The sequence below is a fragment of the Hermetia illucens genome, chromosome 3, assembly GCF_905115235.1.
Source record: "Hermetia illucens chromosome 3, iHerIll2.2.curated.20191125, whole genome shotgun sequence".
Taxonomy (NCBI): Eukaryota; Metazoa; Arthropoda; class Insecta; order Diptera; family Stratiomyidae; genus Hermetia; species Hermetia illucens.
In genome coordinates, this window is record NC_051851.1 from 16,560,622 (window position 1) to 16,576,468 (window position 15,847).

A 15,847-nucleotide genomic window follows, 5' to 3' on the forward strand; every position below is an offset into this window, starting at 1 on the left:
AGCGCACTCTCATCTGCTGTCATACACGTCAGGCAATTGTCAATTAGTGAATGATAAGCCTCCACCAACTTACCAATAAGGATGGCGACGAATCGTGTGAAAACTCGTGAATTAAAAACAGGAGAAGTCGTGGCTTACAGCGAGGCGGCGATACGAAACAATGCAGCTGCTGTGGAATATTGCAGAACATCGATGGCGGCGCTGTCGGGGTGCACAGCAGGTTAGAGCCCAGTCGCTTCCAAGATTGTTTCCCACTAACCTTCTCGTGTTCACTCAATATTTTCATTGAAACAGGAATTCTAGGACTTACTGGGGCCTTGGGCTTCCTCTTCTACATAGTTGCGGTACTAGGGCTGTGGTGTATGCTCCTGATGAAGTCGGGATCGAATTGGCAGAAGTATTTCATTAGTCGGCAAAGTCTACTCACAAATGGATTCCTAGGGGGGCTATGCACGTACGTTTTATTCTGGACATTCCTTTATGGGATGGTTCACGTTTATTAGGGATAGGCGATAAGGGAATAAATAGTATTAGATCTTGTTTTGTGGAAATATTTGTACGCGTTATGTGTAATTTATTCGAGAAAACATTGGGGAAAAATAAAATGTGAAAATGATTTTGTTTGGTAAAAAAAATGTGTTCTTTTATAGTAATCCGCTGCGCCACATCACTCCGCCCCCAGATGAAACCTAGGGGGTTACAGCGACTGAACCCGGGACTGCGTTCTCCATCAGTCCGCGAAGCGAACGCGACGTTGCTTCGGGGCGCATACGGGTTTCAGCCTGGACAGAGAGACCGCCTTTTGCGTCCCTCGATCTCGAGCTGGAAGAAATGTTCACCCCGCTCGAGAACGCGGTACGTGCCTTCATATGGAGGCTGCAGCGGCTTCCGGACGGCATCCGTACTGACCAGGACGTGCGTGCACGTGTCCAGCTCCTTGGCGCACAGGCGGACGAGTGTCGGGTGGGTGATGTGGCTTTGATGCGTTGGAGATTGTCCCTCAGCAGACGCGCCAACCCCGACTCTGTGAGACCCGATCTCTTGTCGAAGACCGGATCGCTTGGGAGGCTTGGGTTCTTCCCGTATACCAGCTCCGCGGAACTGGCAGCAAATTCCTCTCGGCGGGTTGTACGTAGGCCGAGTAGGACGAGAGGCAAGACTTGAGTCGAGGACGGGTCGTCGCGTGCCATAATGGCGGCTTTCAGCGTCCGGTGCCAATGTTCTAGCATCCCATTGGATTGTGCGTGGTCTGCAGTAGTCCGCTGGCGTTTAAAACCCAGGAGTTTGCCTAACTCCGAGAAAAGGGTGGACTCAAATTGCATTCCCTGCTCGATGATGACCACTGCAGGGACGCCAAAGCGAGGTATCCACTCTCGACAGAGGGCTTCGGCGCAATATTGCGCCGTAATGTCTGCCTTAGGCCACCGCGTGAACCTGTCGATGATTGTGAGGCAATACTTGTAACCGTGCGAGTCTCGCAAAGGCCTTACTATGTCGAGGTGTATCGTATGGAACCGCTTGGTAGTCCGGGGGAATGAGCCCACTTCTTTCCTTACATGCCTGGAAACTTTACACTTCTGGCATGCGATGCACTCTCTGGCCCAGGAATTGATATCCTTGTTCATGGAGGGCCAGAAGTATTTCTCGGTGACTAGCCGATTTGTTGTCCTGATGCCGGGATGCGCTAAGTCGTGAACTGCGTGGAACACTTCCTTGCGAAAGGTGGCCGGAATGTATGGCCGAGGTCCCTTTTCCGAGTCTTCGCAGCAGAGAGAGAGGTTTGAGCCGAAGATGGGCAACTCCCGAAATTTGTATTTGGGGTTGGATTTGAGGCTCTGAAGTGCTTCGTCATCCTCCTGTGCCTTGGCAATAGCCGAGAAATCGAGTGAGGCGGGGATGTTAACCTCGGAGACACGAGACAAAGCCTCAGCAACTATGTTGTTCTTGCCGGACACGTGCTGGATGTCTGACGTAAACTGGCTTATAAAGCTCAGGTGTCGAAGCTGACGAGGGGACGCTTTGTGGGGCTTTTGTTTCAAAGCATACGTGAGAGGCTTATGGTTCGTGAACACTGTGAACAGTCTGCCTTCTAGGGAGAAACGGAAGTATTTGATGCTCAAGTACTAGGCGAGCAGTTCGCGATCGTAGGTACTGTAGTTCCGTTGAGCGGGGTTCAACTGCTTAGAGAAGAAGCTCAACGGCTGCCTGACTTGATCCACCTTTTGGTGAAGAGCAGCACCTACTGCGATGTCAGAGACATTAACAAAAACGGCTAGGGGTGCATCTTGTAGAGGGAATGCCAAGAGTGTAGCGTCGGCCAGTTGTTGACGGGATTTGTCAAACGCGCGGATAGCCTCTTCAGACCACACGATCTCTCGTGTGTCCTTAGTTTCGGGGCCAGACAAGTACGCGTTCAAAACGGTCTGGTGTTGGGCGGCCTTGGGCAGGAAACGACGGTAGAAGTTTAGCATGCCCAAGGACCTCCTCAACTCCTTCACTGTCTTCGGACGCGGGAAATTTGTAATCGCTTGCACCTTGTCTGGGTCGGGCTGTATTCCTTCAGGGGAAATGTAGTGGTCGAGGAATCTCGCCTGTTTTTGAAGGAACTTGCATTTCTCAACGTTTAGGACTAAACCGGCCTCAAGGAGACGTTGAAAAATGCACTCGAGATGGGCTAAGTGCTCAGCCTCAGTGGAAGAAGCGACCAAAACATCATCCAAGTATACGAAACAGAAATCGAGGCTTCGCAGGACTGAGTGGAGGAGCCCGTATTCAGGCGATACGTTGGCTCCCATAGCTTACACTAAAATACAAATGATAACGGACTGCGGATTATTCAATTAGCAGGGTCACACGAAATGGTTGTTAGAAGTATCTGGTTTGCGCGGAAAGCGGTCCACAAACATACGTGAGCCTCTCCAGAAGGGACCACTTTCAACGAAATTGACCACGTGCTGATCGAACATCGTCACCACTCAGCCTTGATGAATGTCAGAACATATAGGGGGGCCAATATACACTCGGATCACATCTTCGTTGACATGGTGTTCCGAGCTCGAATAACAATACCATCCAGAATCCCCTCTGACAATCAGGTGATAGTTAACACTGAAGCCATCCACAACACAGCCCTCCGCAACACCTATAAGAGGGAAATCGATGCCGAAATAACCGCAGTCAACAGAGATCCTGGAGATGAAGCATCAACAAATGATCTTCACAATCACCTGAAGAACTTTAACATAAATACTTGGCCCCAGCCGCAGTCGGAACGGCTGGTACGACGATGAATGTAGGGGGGGGGGGGGGTACCTTCCACCGTCTCATCATTGGTGGTACATTGTACGAACACAGAGTTTGTTATAAGCTCGGTTGGCTTTCAACTGACCAACATCGTACGAACAGGTAAAGGGGGTGGGTTTGAAGCAATGTACTCTGTACTATCCTCAGTAAAACAAAAATCAAATGCTGAGATCAGGAAAGAGATAAATAAAGTATAGTTGGAGTTATTCCACTATGCTAAATCCTACCTGATCTCTCTTGGTGACAGGTTCCGCGACAGATCGACCAAGAAAATGCATACAATTTCGTTACAAACATGGTGATCGGATTGAGTCGCAAGTCTCGGCAGGACGGGCCCCGGTCTTGTCGAGAAATGGACAAGGGCTCTTGACGCATGGACGGCGTCAGGACGTAAGCAAGTTAGTCCGAACAAAACGAACAAAACAAATACGCGTCTGCACGTTAAATGTTGCAAGAAACCCGATGGTCTGGTGCCAAAAGTGGCGACATTGAACGCGAACGCGGTAAAAATGGCTATAAACTTCTTTATTTTGGTAACCCACACACTCAATATGGTGTTGGCATTGCCATCTCAGAGGGTTTTCGTGATGCCATTAAAGAAATCGAACGATTTGATGATCGGCTGATGAAGCTCACCATTATATCAGCTGATCGCACTACTCATTTTTTCACCGCGCACCACAGACAGGTCGGCCTGATGCCGAGAAACATGCTTTCTGGTAACTTTTCGATGAAAAGATTTGTCACGTGCCTGCTCACGATTATATTATCATTGCCAACGATCTTAATGGTCATGTGGGTGAAAAGGCAGAGGGTGGCGAGCTTATAAACGATTTTACGGACACCCATGACCTTCCGTTGTGTAAAATACTGTAAACTTATCCACATTATCATTGCCTACTATGTAATATTTTCTCTAAAATACTGTAAATTCATATGTACCGGCCTACTAAGTATAGGCAAAAATTGTATAAAATAGGAAATATGAATTAAAAATACATAGTTCGTTGGAACTATCGAACACAAGCCTAACGTGTTTTATTCTGTGGAGTCCAGGCAATTTGCTGCTCCCAAAATTTACACTGCTTGACTAGATCATTGTGGAGTTCAGGCAATTGCTGCTCCCATAGCTGGTTAGTCTGGAGTTTTGGCATTTAGCTGCTCCGACTAACCATAAACTAATTTACAAAGAAAGAAGAGTAAGGGATTGGCAAGTGGACTGGCAACAACCACATAAGGTGGCACATCACAGTTGCGTTAATGACAAGAACGGTATTTTGCTTACAAACCATCGAGCCGCAACGGATGGATGGCGAGAATATTTCGAGTAGATTTCAATTGAAGGATTTGCTCATCTTCCACTTCCAGAACCATTGCCGACATTTGGACCAGTTCCACCTGTCAGTGCAACTGGTGCTCAGAGGTGGCGGTGAGGAAGACGGGCGGCATCCCTGTCGGCCATACCGAAACCAAGTGGTCGAGGAAAGTCTCCATAGTGGTGGCACCGGCAGACGCTGTATTCACTTTGGCTTGCCGGCTGTGATGCGGTAGGCGAATGCTGTCTAATCAGGGCGATCAGACCCGAGTCTGCGCGGGGACTCATCTGAAGTGGCAATTTGGTCGCGAAACCTTACCAGGTACAATGGGAACCGGGATAGCCCCTGGACTCTCATACTACGACTGAACTCCCGTTGTATGTGAGTACAGCTCGGTTGTTTGCGGTTGGCCCCCTAGTGGGAGTTTCATGGGGGTTATGGTGATGCTCAAGCGAGAAGAGACCTTCGGGCCTCGGTGTGGTGTTGCGGTTCAACACGGGTGCCGTACTCCTTAGTTCGGTAGATATTCATGTAGGTCTTGCATCCACCAGTATGAATGCTAAGCCACTTGTTATAGACTGGTACCGTTGTTGCTTGTCACAGCGGGGCTCTGATTGTGGTCACAAAATCAATCCGTGTCCTAAGAAGACCGTGGGATTAATTCTTCCAGACAGGTGCTCACGTAAAACCCTCAAGGATTTAACTGTCAGCATAACTGAAGTCGAGGAGCCAATAAAACGAATGAAATCGGGGAAAGCCACAAGACCTGACGACATCGCATCTGAGCCCTGGAAATTGAAGAGTTGGGACCCAACACTGTGGCTCAGTTAATTCTTTAATCGGGTTAATCAGGACGGAAGAACACAATCTGACTGGCAAGAAAGTATCACTGTTCCAATATCGAAAAAGAAAGGTAGTCCAGCAGAATGTTCAAATTACCATCCGATCCAGTTACTTTCCCATACCATGAAGATTTTTGAACGCATTCTTGACAACCGTATTCGCGAAATCGTTAAAATAACCGTGAATTAAGCCGGATTTGTCAAAAACTGCAGAATTACTGACGCAATACATGTTGCGCGGTTACTCATGGAGAAACACCGTGAGAAACGTCGCTCTCTTTACATTGCATTTCTGGATTTAGAGAAAGCGTTTGACCGTGTGCCATAAGAACTCATCTGGTACTTTCTACGACAATACTTAGTGTCAGAAGAACTCGTGCGCTGGATTCAATTGCTCTATCATGATCCTAAGAGTAAAATTCGAAGTATGGCGGGTGCATCAAAACCGCTTTGTGTCTCTGTTGTGTGTTCATCAAGGAAGCGCCCTCTCACCACTCCTCTTTGTTCTTGTTATGGACACTGTCACACGGGACATCCAACGTCCAGCGCCCCATATACTGCTCTATGCAGATGATGTTTTCCTAGCATCTAATAGAAAAAATGATCTCAAGTAACTTGTCCAAAAAGGGAATGATCGCCTCATGCAAAATTGTCTGAATAAAACTGAGTTTTTGACGACCGATCCCCATGAAACAGGCACAATCACTGTCAGTGGCAGTGACCTGAACTAAGCGATTTAAATATCTCGGGTTAATGCAATCAGGTAATGGATAACTGCGTGATGAAATTGCTTCACGCATTAACGCAACCTGGATGAAGTGGCGTTCCACAACTGGTGTTCTTTGTGATCGACATATCAACGAATGTCTCAAATCTAACATTTACCGCAATGTCGTCCGTCCTGCCACTCTTTATGGTTCTGAGTTTTGGCCGGCTATAGAAGACAATGAACGGCGTCTTGCGGTATGGGAGACGAAGATGCTGCGTTGGATTAGTGGCGTGACACGTTTTGATCATATCCGAAATGAAGATATCCGCAATTTACATGGAGTTGCACCGATCATGGAAAAACTGCGAGAGCAGTGTCTTCGATGATATGGTCACGTAATTCGCGCTAACGAGAATTCACTTGTCAAGATTGGTCTGAACATCGAAGTGGATGGTAAGCGACCAAAAGGCTGGCCAAAATAACGGTGGCTTGATACCCTGGATGGCGATTTAAAAACCTCGCGATTATATCCAGATCAGATATTTGATAAAATAAGATTGCAAAACCGATTACGACGAGTCGACCCCTCTTGTGAACGGGAACCCTTGACCAGACTCAGCAGTTCTTCTGCACATTGACCCCTCGCAAATAATCTGCGGGGTCCTGCATCGTGTCCTTCTTAGGGATAAGGTAGGTAATCTATGCAGTGAGGAAGGGAGGAAATTCCTCCGGCCGACTCATGACCTGATTGATGTTGTGGGCCAACCGACTGTGTACGCTGGTAAATTTCTTGTACCAGAAATTCTGCACCCGATCCAGATCTTGGCCCCTCCAGTTCTTCGAGCAGAAAAAGATCCGCTGGTTCCTCGCATATGTTGCATTCTGGACACATCTGGAATGACTTTCGCCATACCGTCGTAACCGACTGCATATGACAGAAAGTTTCGGCTTTAGTGCGTCCAGAATTTCAACTACGGGTGTTTCACTAGTTCCGTTAAACCCTCTGCACTTTATTCTTCACTCGTCTGCTGAGTTGAGTCAGCTTAGCAATATCCTGCCTTAGTGAGTCCCGCCTAAGTTCTAGACGTTCAATTATTTTATTATTTTTTAGTTACTTTAGCATTTTTTATTTTAATTCTTTTTTTTAGAAATGGTTTTAGTTTTTCGTCATGGTTAATTTTAGTTACGACTACTTCATTTCGCGTTACATTTGAATATATTTCGTTTAATGAATCATAGTTAACCTTCTTTGATTTGTGGTTTCCTTTCCTCTCCTCCTCGTCTCACAATTAGGGACATCCTCCAGAATTATGGCTGGAGGATGTCAAGGAAGGGAGGGAACCTCATAGGCCGCGCCTTAATAAACTTCTGAGGGAGAAGAAACAGGGATCGAAACTGTGATCAGTCGTGGATCTTCTCTCTTCGATCGCGGCACTCGGGTCCGGAGATTTACGGTTCCACGCGCGCGGTCAAGCCGTTGTTTTTTTATTTTCATTTTCCAGGTTTCAGCTCGCGTTTTGGTTTAACTCGTTAGACTTACGCGAATTCCAATGTTTGTGCGATTATTTTCAAAATCTGAATTTTGTATAATGATACGTGAGGAATCGTAGCGCTCAAAGGCCCCCGCTCCCTTCGCCTGGCTAACACAGAGGCGTGGAAGCATGTGTCGACTGAGCACTCAGATGAAGCTTCAGTATTTGGGGCACCTTCACCGTCAATTTCGCCAACATTTTAGGTTTTTGGGGTAGGTCTTCCCTCTAGGTCGTCTTTGGTCACTCAGGATGGTAGTTTGACCATCGTAATTCATCTATTAGTTCACTACAGTTGTTACGGATGCAACAACTGTGGCCCTACGTTGGGCCCCAACTCTGTTATGATGGAGGTCCGGCGTTGTATCACCTTGGCACCAACGCAGTCGCCAAGGTTGTCAACCAATCAAACTCCCCCGATAGGTTTTCCAGTCGTGAACACCGATTGCGCGAGATAATGTATGGATAATGTAGGGCATGTGCTGGGGCTAACCCGAATGCTATCAGTTCGGCGAGATGTGGGCCGTGGTTCTTGGCTCTTACATATTATCTCCCTGTCAGGATGCAGAGATTTAGTCACGTACCTTGACCCAGGAGTTAACAAGACAAAACCAATCCGGGGTAAACCGCTTTAGTAGGGACATGAAGTCTCAAGGCGGAGTAATACCACTGAGGCTTAACTCACAAAAACCTAACGCGCCGATCCGGACATATACCCGACGAGCGGCACCGTCTTCCTTTCTTCTTCATGGAGGTCATGATATTGTCGCCCTGCGGCAACCTAATCGTTCGCCCGCTGCCCCTTTAAACATAATGGGGGGAACCCTCCATTACGAGCTAAATTGTTTCTCTTATATTTAGTGTAAAATTTCCGACTCAAGATGATCCTTCATGTGGTTAATATTGTCGTCGACAAGGTGCTTTCCCTCTCGACAATGGTTAGAGTCGCAGTGGACTATGTTGCCACCGCGGACATTGCAGGCTTTTCATGTTGTGCGGTTGCCGCCGCTTTACTTTTCACCACAAGCGGTCAAGGTCAAGACGCTACTGGGGCACACATCGACGTCTGCGCTAGATACGACCGGATTTAGATCTCATTGGGGCTGAAATTACCGGTTTTTCAAATAAGCTTAAGATAGAAAATTACTGGACACTTCTCAAAGTGATAGTGCAGCACAACTTATCACAAATAATCGTGAAACACGTATGAAAATGACGACGGTTGCTTTTGGATTCAATAGGAAAACCGAGAATGTCCAATACAACGGCGATCCTCCGTACACATTTAAATATTTTTTTTTGCGACGGTTAAATCATTTTCCAGGGCGAAAAATCACTTCCCCTTTCTTTTACAAGTTTCCACGTAAAAAAAAACTGCCGGCATACACCACACTTGAAAACCTTTTTGCTCTCTTCTTCTCCTTCTTCCTTCTTTCAAAAAAATCAATTCCTCAGCCATGTGGCACGACAAAGTAGAGCAGGGCGCCATACGGACAAACGGCGTAACAGGCTACTAAAATGGAGAAGTTCGTAGCCATTTTTATCGCGTTCGTGTTCTAAGCCGCAGCTTTTGTCACCAGACCATCAGGTTTCTTGCAGAGCGCAGATATCAATGCACTTTTTCCCAAGAGCTCTTGCGAATCTTTCCAGTTAGGTTGCCAATATTTTGCATTCAGCAACGTAGAATTTCACTGCGTTGAAGTTTTTGTTCCTTACTGGACTTACTAACCTACTGGTTATTCGCAACGAAATAATAATAATAATAATAAAACTCCGCCGAAGCCGGTCCCAAGCCCGGTTATGAAAGGAGGAGGGATGGATAGCTTCAGTCTGAATGGCTGTACGCCACCGCAGCGTCTCAGGGGGTAGGTGAGGAAAGTGCAGGAACTTTGCAGTCTTGCAGATTACTCACTAAGGAAGCTATCTAAACACCTGGCAGCTAGGGATAAAATGCACCACCAAAAAATGAGAAGAAGAAGAAATTTAAGGTCCGGTACGGATAACCGGCGGGAGTCGTCTGACTTGGTGACTGGGTCGGGCTCTCGTAATGGACAGCACGGCGTCGAAACCGCTAGTCGTGGGGCGGTTCGACGTCTAGGCGCCACGACGACCAGGAGCACAGCTCCGCCTGCTGCAGCTGTTTCGCCACAATCTGTGGCGACCACTTCAGCAGGTTCGCGTAGGAAGCGGATGAAATGGACTGAAGAAATGAACCTCTTCATCATCCGCTCCTACTACGAAATAACGGCGGGGGCGGGTACAACATCTTACCGCCCCTTGTTGCACCAGAGATTCGTCGAGCGTTTCCCGCAATTCGCGCATGTGACTGTGCAGTGAGTCGCAGACCAGTACCGCTTCATCACTCGCAGTGACACAATCCCGGCCACCATCAGGGAACGTGTTCGACTTGAAGTCATCGGGGAAACTGGTGACCGAGAGTCGATGGGGGCAGAGGCGGCGGCATCAACAACACCACGCCGCACTGCAGGCAACAGGTTCAGTACTCGCCGAAGCACTCTTCTCCACCGTCCAGCTGAGGTTTCCGCTGAAGTTCGGGACGAATTCCAAAGAGCGTGTATAGAATTCTCGGATATGGATCCTTTGCATAGACCAGGTATTCCCAGGCTCTATGCATCTCCGGCAACTCCGGGAATTCTATCTCAAATCAATGATGAGATTGCGTCTCGACTGTGTGCTGATATGTCGCTGCTGCAACTACAATCACTTGTGTATTGTGGTGCAGTTGCGGCTATCAGATTGCACGGTCAGAAGATTCGCTTTCGCGTTATTGGTTTGAGTGACAAAAGAGATCCACCATGGAAAATTCGTCTGGAACGTCGGCGGGACTCACTAAGGCAGGACATTGCTAGACTGATTCAGATCAGCACTGGCAATGCCAGCTGACGGGTGAGAAATAAAGTGCAGAGGGTTTACCGGAACTATGCCATCCCCTGTGAGACACCCGTAGTTGAAATTCTGGACACACTAAAACAGAAACTTTCTGTCATATGCAGTCGGTTGCGACGGTATGGCGAAAGTTACTCCAGACGTGTCCAGAATGCAACATACGCGAGGAACCAGCGGAGCTTTTTCAGATCTCTCAACGAATCCCAACAGAGCGCCCAGACAATACAGTTCTCGGTGACGGAAGCGAAAGAGTATTGGGGTGGACTTTGGGGGTTACCTGCCCAGCATGCTGAGCATGCTGAGTGGATCACCGCCGAAGGCACCCGCCATGCCAATACACCTGGCATGAATTTCGCGGATGTTACCGAAGAGGAAGTTCGACGAGCCATAAACAGCTCGAAGAACTGGAGGGGCCCAGGTCTGGATCGGGTGCAGAATTTCTGGTATAAGAAATTTACCAGCGTACACAGTCGGTTGGCACGCAGTATAAATGAGGTCATGAGTCGGCCGGAGGAATTTCCACCTTTCCTCACTGCGGGGATTACCTACCTTATCCCTAAGAAGGACACGGTGCAGGACCCCGCAGACACAAGACCGATCACTTGCTTACCAACCCTCTACAAATTCATCACGTCCATTATTAGTGGAAGGATCAATGCGCACCTCGAGACCAACAACATTCTGTCCGAGGAGCAGAAGGGCTGCCGAGTTGGGTCAAGGGGTTGCAAAGAGCAACTCATTATCGACTCGGTAGCTGTAGGACAAGCAACTAGAGGCCAGAGAAACCTCTTCAGTTGCTATATCGATTATGCCAAGGCTTTTGATAGCGTTCCGCACACCTGGCTAATCGACATCCTACATCTGTATCGCATTGATCCGAAACTAATAAAGTTTTTGGCGACAGTCATGGAAGGGTGGCATACCACCTTATCAGTCCGTACATCTGAGGGTGCTAATACCTCAGAGCCCATCCGTATACGGCGGGGCATCTTCCAGGGGGATTCATTGAGTCCCCTTTGGTTTTGTATGGCACTGAACCCCCTTTCATGGCTACTGAATGATGCTAGAGGGCATGGTTTTGCAATAAAGTATGGCCTACGTGCTAAGTGCGAACTGACACACTTGATGTACTTAGATGACATCAAGTTGTATGCTGGTACTGACGACCATCTTAGAAGTCTGTTGCGAATAATAGACATGTTCAGCCGTGATATTCGGATGGAGTTTGGATTAGACAAATGTCGAATCCAAGCCATCCGCAAAGGTCATCACGAGCCACATGCCGGACATAGCATTGGTGACCTCCACATCGAAGCTATGACCGAGACAGACTTCTACAAGTACCTAGGAATTCTGCAAGGAACCCATGCTCGAGTTGGTGATCTGAAAGAAGCTCTCTCGGGGAAGAATAAAATAAGCGCGTTGAATGTATTCGCTATCCCTTCACTGGCTTATGCATTCGGAATATTGCCGTGGACGAAGACCGACCTGGAAAACGTCCAGCGGCGGATACGGACAACTATGTCCAAATTCCGAATGCATCACTCAAAGTCTGCCGTGGAGCGGATGAACCTGCCTCGTGACATCGGAGGTAGGGGCGTGGTTGACGTGGCGGCACAACATCATCGCCAAGTCGACTCGCTGCGCGCTTATTTTTACAGCAAAGAGCAGGCGAGTCCCTTGCATGCGGCTGTCTGTAAGGCAGACTGTGGACTGACTCCACTTAACTTGAAGGATCGATCTTTCAATCCTCTGAGTGGGGTGAAGTCGGACCAAGAGCGGATCGAGGAATGGAAGTCGAAGGCAATGCACGGTAAACACGTGAATTGTCTTTGGCAGCCATTTGTCGATTTGCATCTGTCGAACAGATGGCTGTGTGCTGGGGAGCTCTTTGCTGAGACGGAGGGGTTCATGTGTGCCATTCAGGATGGCGTGGTCGCCACCCGAGCTTATAAAAAGCTCATCATGAAAGAACGGGTGGAGAACGACCAGTGCAGAATGTGTGGTTCGGCGTTAGAGACGTTGGACCATCTCATTTCTGGCTGTACTGTTATGGCACCGGTGCAATACATCACCAGGCATAATGCTGTATGTAAGGTTATCCATCAAAACCTTGCATACAAGCATGGGCTGATCACGGGGACATGTCCGGTTTACCGATACGAGCCGCAAGCAGTACTTGATAGTTCTGCTTACAGCATGTATTGGGACCGGCAAGTTCTGACTGATCGCCATACCGCACACAACAAGCCTGACGTACTGTTAGTTGACAAGACAGGTCGCTCCGCGTATATTATTGATGTTGCTATCCCCCATAATAGCAACATTGAACGGAAATACGTGGAGAAGAAGGTGAACTATGAGCCATTGACTCGTGAAATCAAAGAAATTTGGCGTCTCGAGCGGGTGGTCGTAGTTCCCATAATATTGTCAGCTACAGGTATTGTACCTAAATCCCTGACGGCTTCCCTTGATGTCCTGGGACTTTCGCACAGTCTGGTTCAAACCATGCAGAAGTACACCATTCTGTATACGTGCTCGATGTTGCGGGGAGTACTGGACGGATTCTCCCACTGACCTACCACCGGCCACCACCACCAGTGCCCCTTTTAGTTTTTAAGTAGGCAGGATCGTCCGAGCCTAAATGCTTGGCACTTAGTGCTAGTATTAGGTAAAATCCGGCATCTGCCGAGATTGTGATAACTCGGAAATAATCGTTGGCGCAACAATCCATATTGGATCTAGGCCTTGAAGTGTGTTAGAGCACTTCATTCAAGACCGTAACGGTACACTACAGTATACTGTAGGAGGCAATGTGGTCAGCATTGCGCTCGCCCGAGATTATTACCCTGATTTGACTCAGGTACTCATTCACAGCTGAGTCGACTGGTATCCGACGTCAAATCACGATGCAAATTCCACTGTCACCAGTGAGATTTGAACCGCGACCTTCCGCACGACAGCCTTGTGCTCTAACCACTGAGCTATCCGGACACGCAACGAAAGCTTTCCTAAATTTGAGCAAAGAATAGAAGATTTACCATCGCAGTGAAAATATGACGAGAAAATGTTCTGGTAATTTTTATTTATAATCATATTTGCTTAAAGATAGTAAGCATCCTTAATTTAAGGGTTAACGTATCTTGCTTCAATATCATCATCCGATTCTCTGAAAACTCAAAATCCCCTTCAATTCTACACAGTTCTCCTGGAGTGTAAATGGATAATAGGATTATTTTGGGGCCGCAAGAAAAAGGCCGTGCTATTAGCCATGAGCTTGGCAGTTTTCGGTGATAAGGATTCCACATAGAACTCTGAAAAAAGGCTAACCATTGCTGCTTTAATTTGCATTAGAGCAAGTTTCGATCCTAAAAATGAACAAATTGTTATTATCACCTTAGCTCCCCATAAAATGCACAATTGATCAAATTTACCAATGCAATTCCTGGGTCCAACTCCAAAAGGCAAGAAGGTATACGGACGAATGAAACCCCGTTTTTCTTCACTGAAACGTTCAGGGTTGAATTTCTCGGGACCAGGGAAGTAGTTTGGGTCCCGATGGAAGGCTGCAATCGGTATGCAAATTGTTTCGCCTGGTTCAAGGTTTACAGAGTGCCCGGTGGTTATGTCGTAGAGGGTGTATGGTTTCGTACATACCCTGTCGATAATGTGTTCTATTGACCACTTTCGAAGTGTTTCATAGATGATCATATCTAGATAGTCCATTTCCTTAAGGGTATCGTAAGATATTGACTTGTTGCTAACTTTCCCATTAACTGTATCGATTTCCTTCAGTAGTTTGGCTTGAACTCCAGGATTATTTGCAATTTCGTACACAGCGCAACTCGCTACATAAGTAGATTTGACGAGACCATCCATTAAGATTGTTAGGCATTGTACTACTATTTCATCATCAGTCAAAGGATCACTTTGCTTTAACGCTTCGCCTCCTATCGTTTCATCTGTATCCTCTCTCTCCATCAGTATATGAACAATATCAAAATGCCTAATATTATTTTTGCGACGATAATCTATGATTTCTTTGACAAGCGATTTGAAATACGAGATGAAGTCATTGCTGAGTAAAGATACTTTGAGGAACTAAAAGTAGAAATTCCATTATATTCTCAAAAAAAGGCATCTTTCTTACTCACCTTCATTATTTCTGGGAAATTTCCATACAGAAAGTGAACAATATAAATCGTAGGGTTCATATCTATTGCTTTACGGATTTTATTGAAAAACGTATTCTCTTTGAATGAAACAGAATTTGGTCGCATCCCAAATGTGGTGGTTGCTAATGCATCTATGAAAAATCGCCCAAAATATTTGAAGATATTGATTTCAATGATTGAACTGAATCCAGACTCCTTTTTCAGATTGTGAATAGCTAACAGGGAGCACTCCTCGATCAGATAAAACATGAAACGTAAATTTTCTGACTGAAAGCACGGTAGCAGCGTAGCTCTTAGATTTTTCCATTTATTATCTTTGGGCATGCAGAAGCCTAGTTTCATGATAGTAGTGCTGCTGAATATGTCGCCATGGTTCATGAAGTGATCAAAGTTTATGACAGTGATCTGTCGTATAAGTGATGGGTCGGTTACTACTAGTACAGGCTTTCGATGTTCATATATCCCGAAATAACTAAAAAAATTAAATCGAGTAAAACATACCACATCCATTAGAACAATCGCTATCTAATATCTGATAATTAATCACAATCACCTTTTATGTTTATACTTTTCATACTGTTTCATCACAACACCGAAATGGCTTTCAGTGCGCAAGTACAAATTCTTAAAAGTTCCAAAGAACGGCAATGGCTTATCATGATCAACCCCTCGTTTGAGAAAGTGATCATGTTTCGCGACTGCCCACCTATACAGACCGTAACAAGCAACTAAAAGGACTACCAAACAGTCAAGAACGAGCCACTTAAATAAATACATTTTGCGTTAGATCTAGCTTCTCGATGAAGCATCTTAGGATTGAAAACTGGACGCCGAATGAAGCTTATCAGATTGGTCACTTATCTTTCTGTTTGATAAGGTTTGTTTTGGTTTTAAAGACTGGATATATTCGTGTTACGATCACCAATTTAATGAAAGCCAATTGAGGAATGCCATTATCAAGTGTGTTGTACTATCAATGAATAAGAGAGAAGTTCTAGATAACAATATCATTCAGAAATATAGCGAGAGATTGACACTTGCTTCTCCACTTTTTTCGCTTTGGCAC

General features: G+C 46.5%; 2 protein-coding genes across 2 annotated transcripts; one reads left to right on the forward strand and one right to left on the reverse strand.

Annotated features, from left to right (window-relative positions):
* The first annotated feature begins 4 nt into the window (after positions 1–4).
* Positions 5–617, forward strand: LOC119652574 (ER membrane protein complex subunit 6). Its single transcript, XM_038056788.1, has 2 exons — positions 5–220; positions 295–617. Exons 1-2 carry the CDS (start codon positions 82–84, stop codon positions 501–503), a joined length of 348 nt encoding a protein of 115 aa, XP_037912716.1. The 5' UTR covers positions 5–81; the 3' UTR covers positions 504–617.
* Positions 618–13,683: 13,066 nt separating this feature from the next.
* On the reverse strand, positions 13,684–15,620 carry LOC119653126 (probable cytochrome P450 9f2). Its single transcript, XM_038057653.1, has 4 exons — positions 15,335–15,620; positions 14,761–15,253; positions 14,041–14,707; positions 13,684–13,974 (listed from the first exon to the last, which is right to left on the reverse strand). The coding sequence occupies exons 1-4, from the start codon at positions 15,556–15,558 to the stop codon at positions 13,802–13,804; spliced, it is 1,557 nt and encodes a 518-aa protein (XP_037913581.1). The 5' UTR covers positions 15,559–15,620; the 3' UTR covers positions 13,684–13,801.
* Between the last annotated feature and the right edge of the window lie 227 nt (positions 15,621–15,847).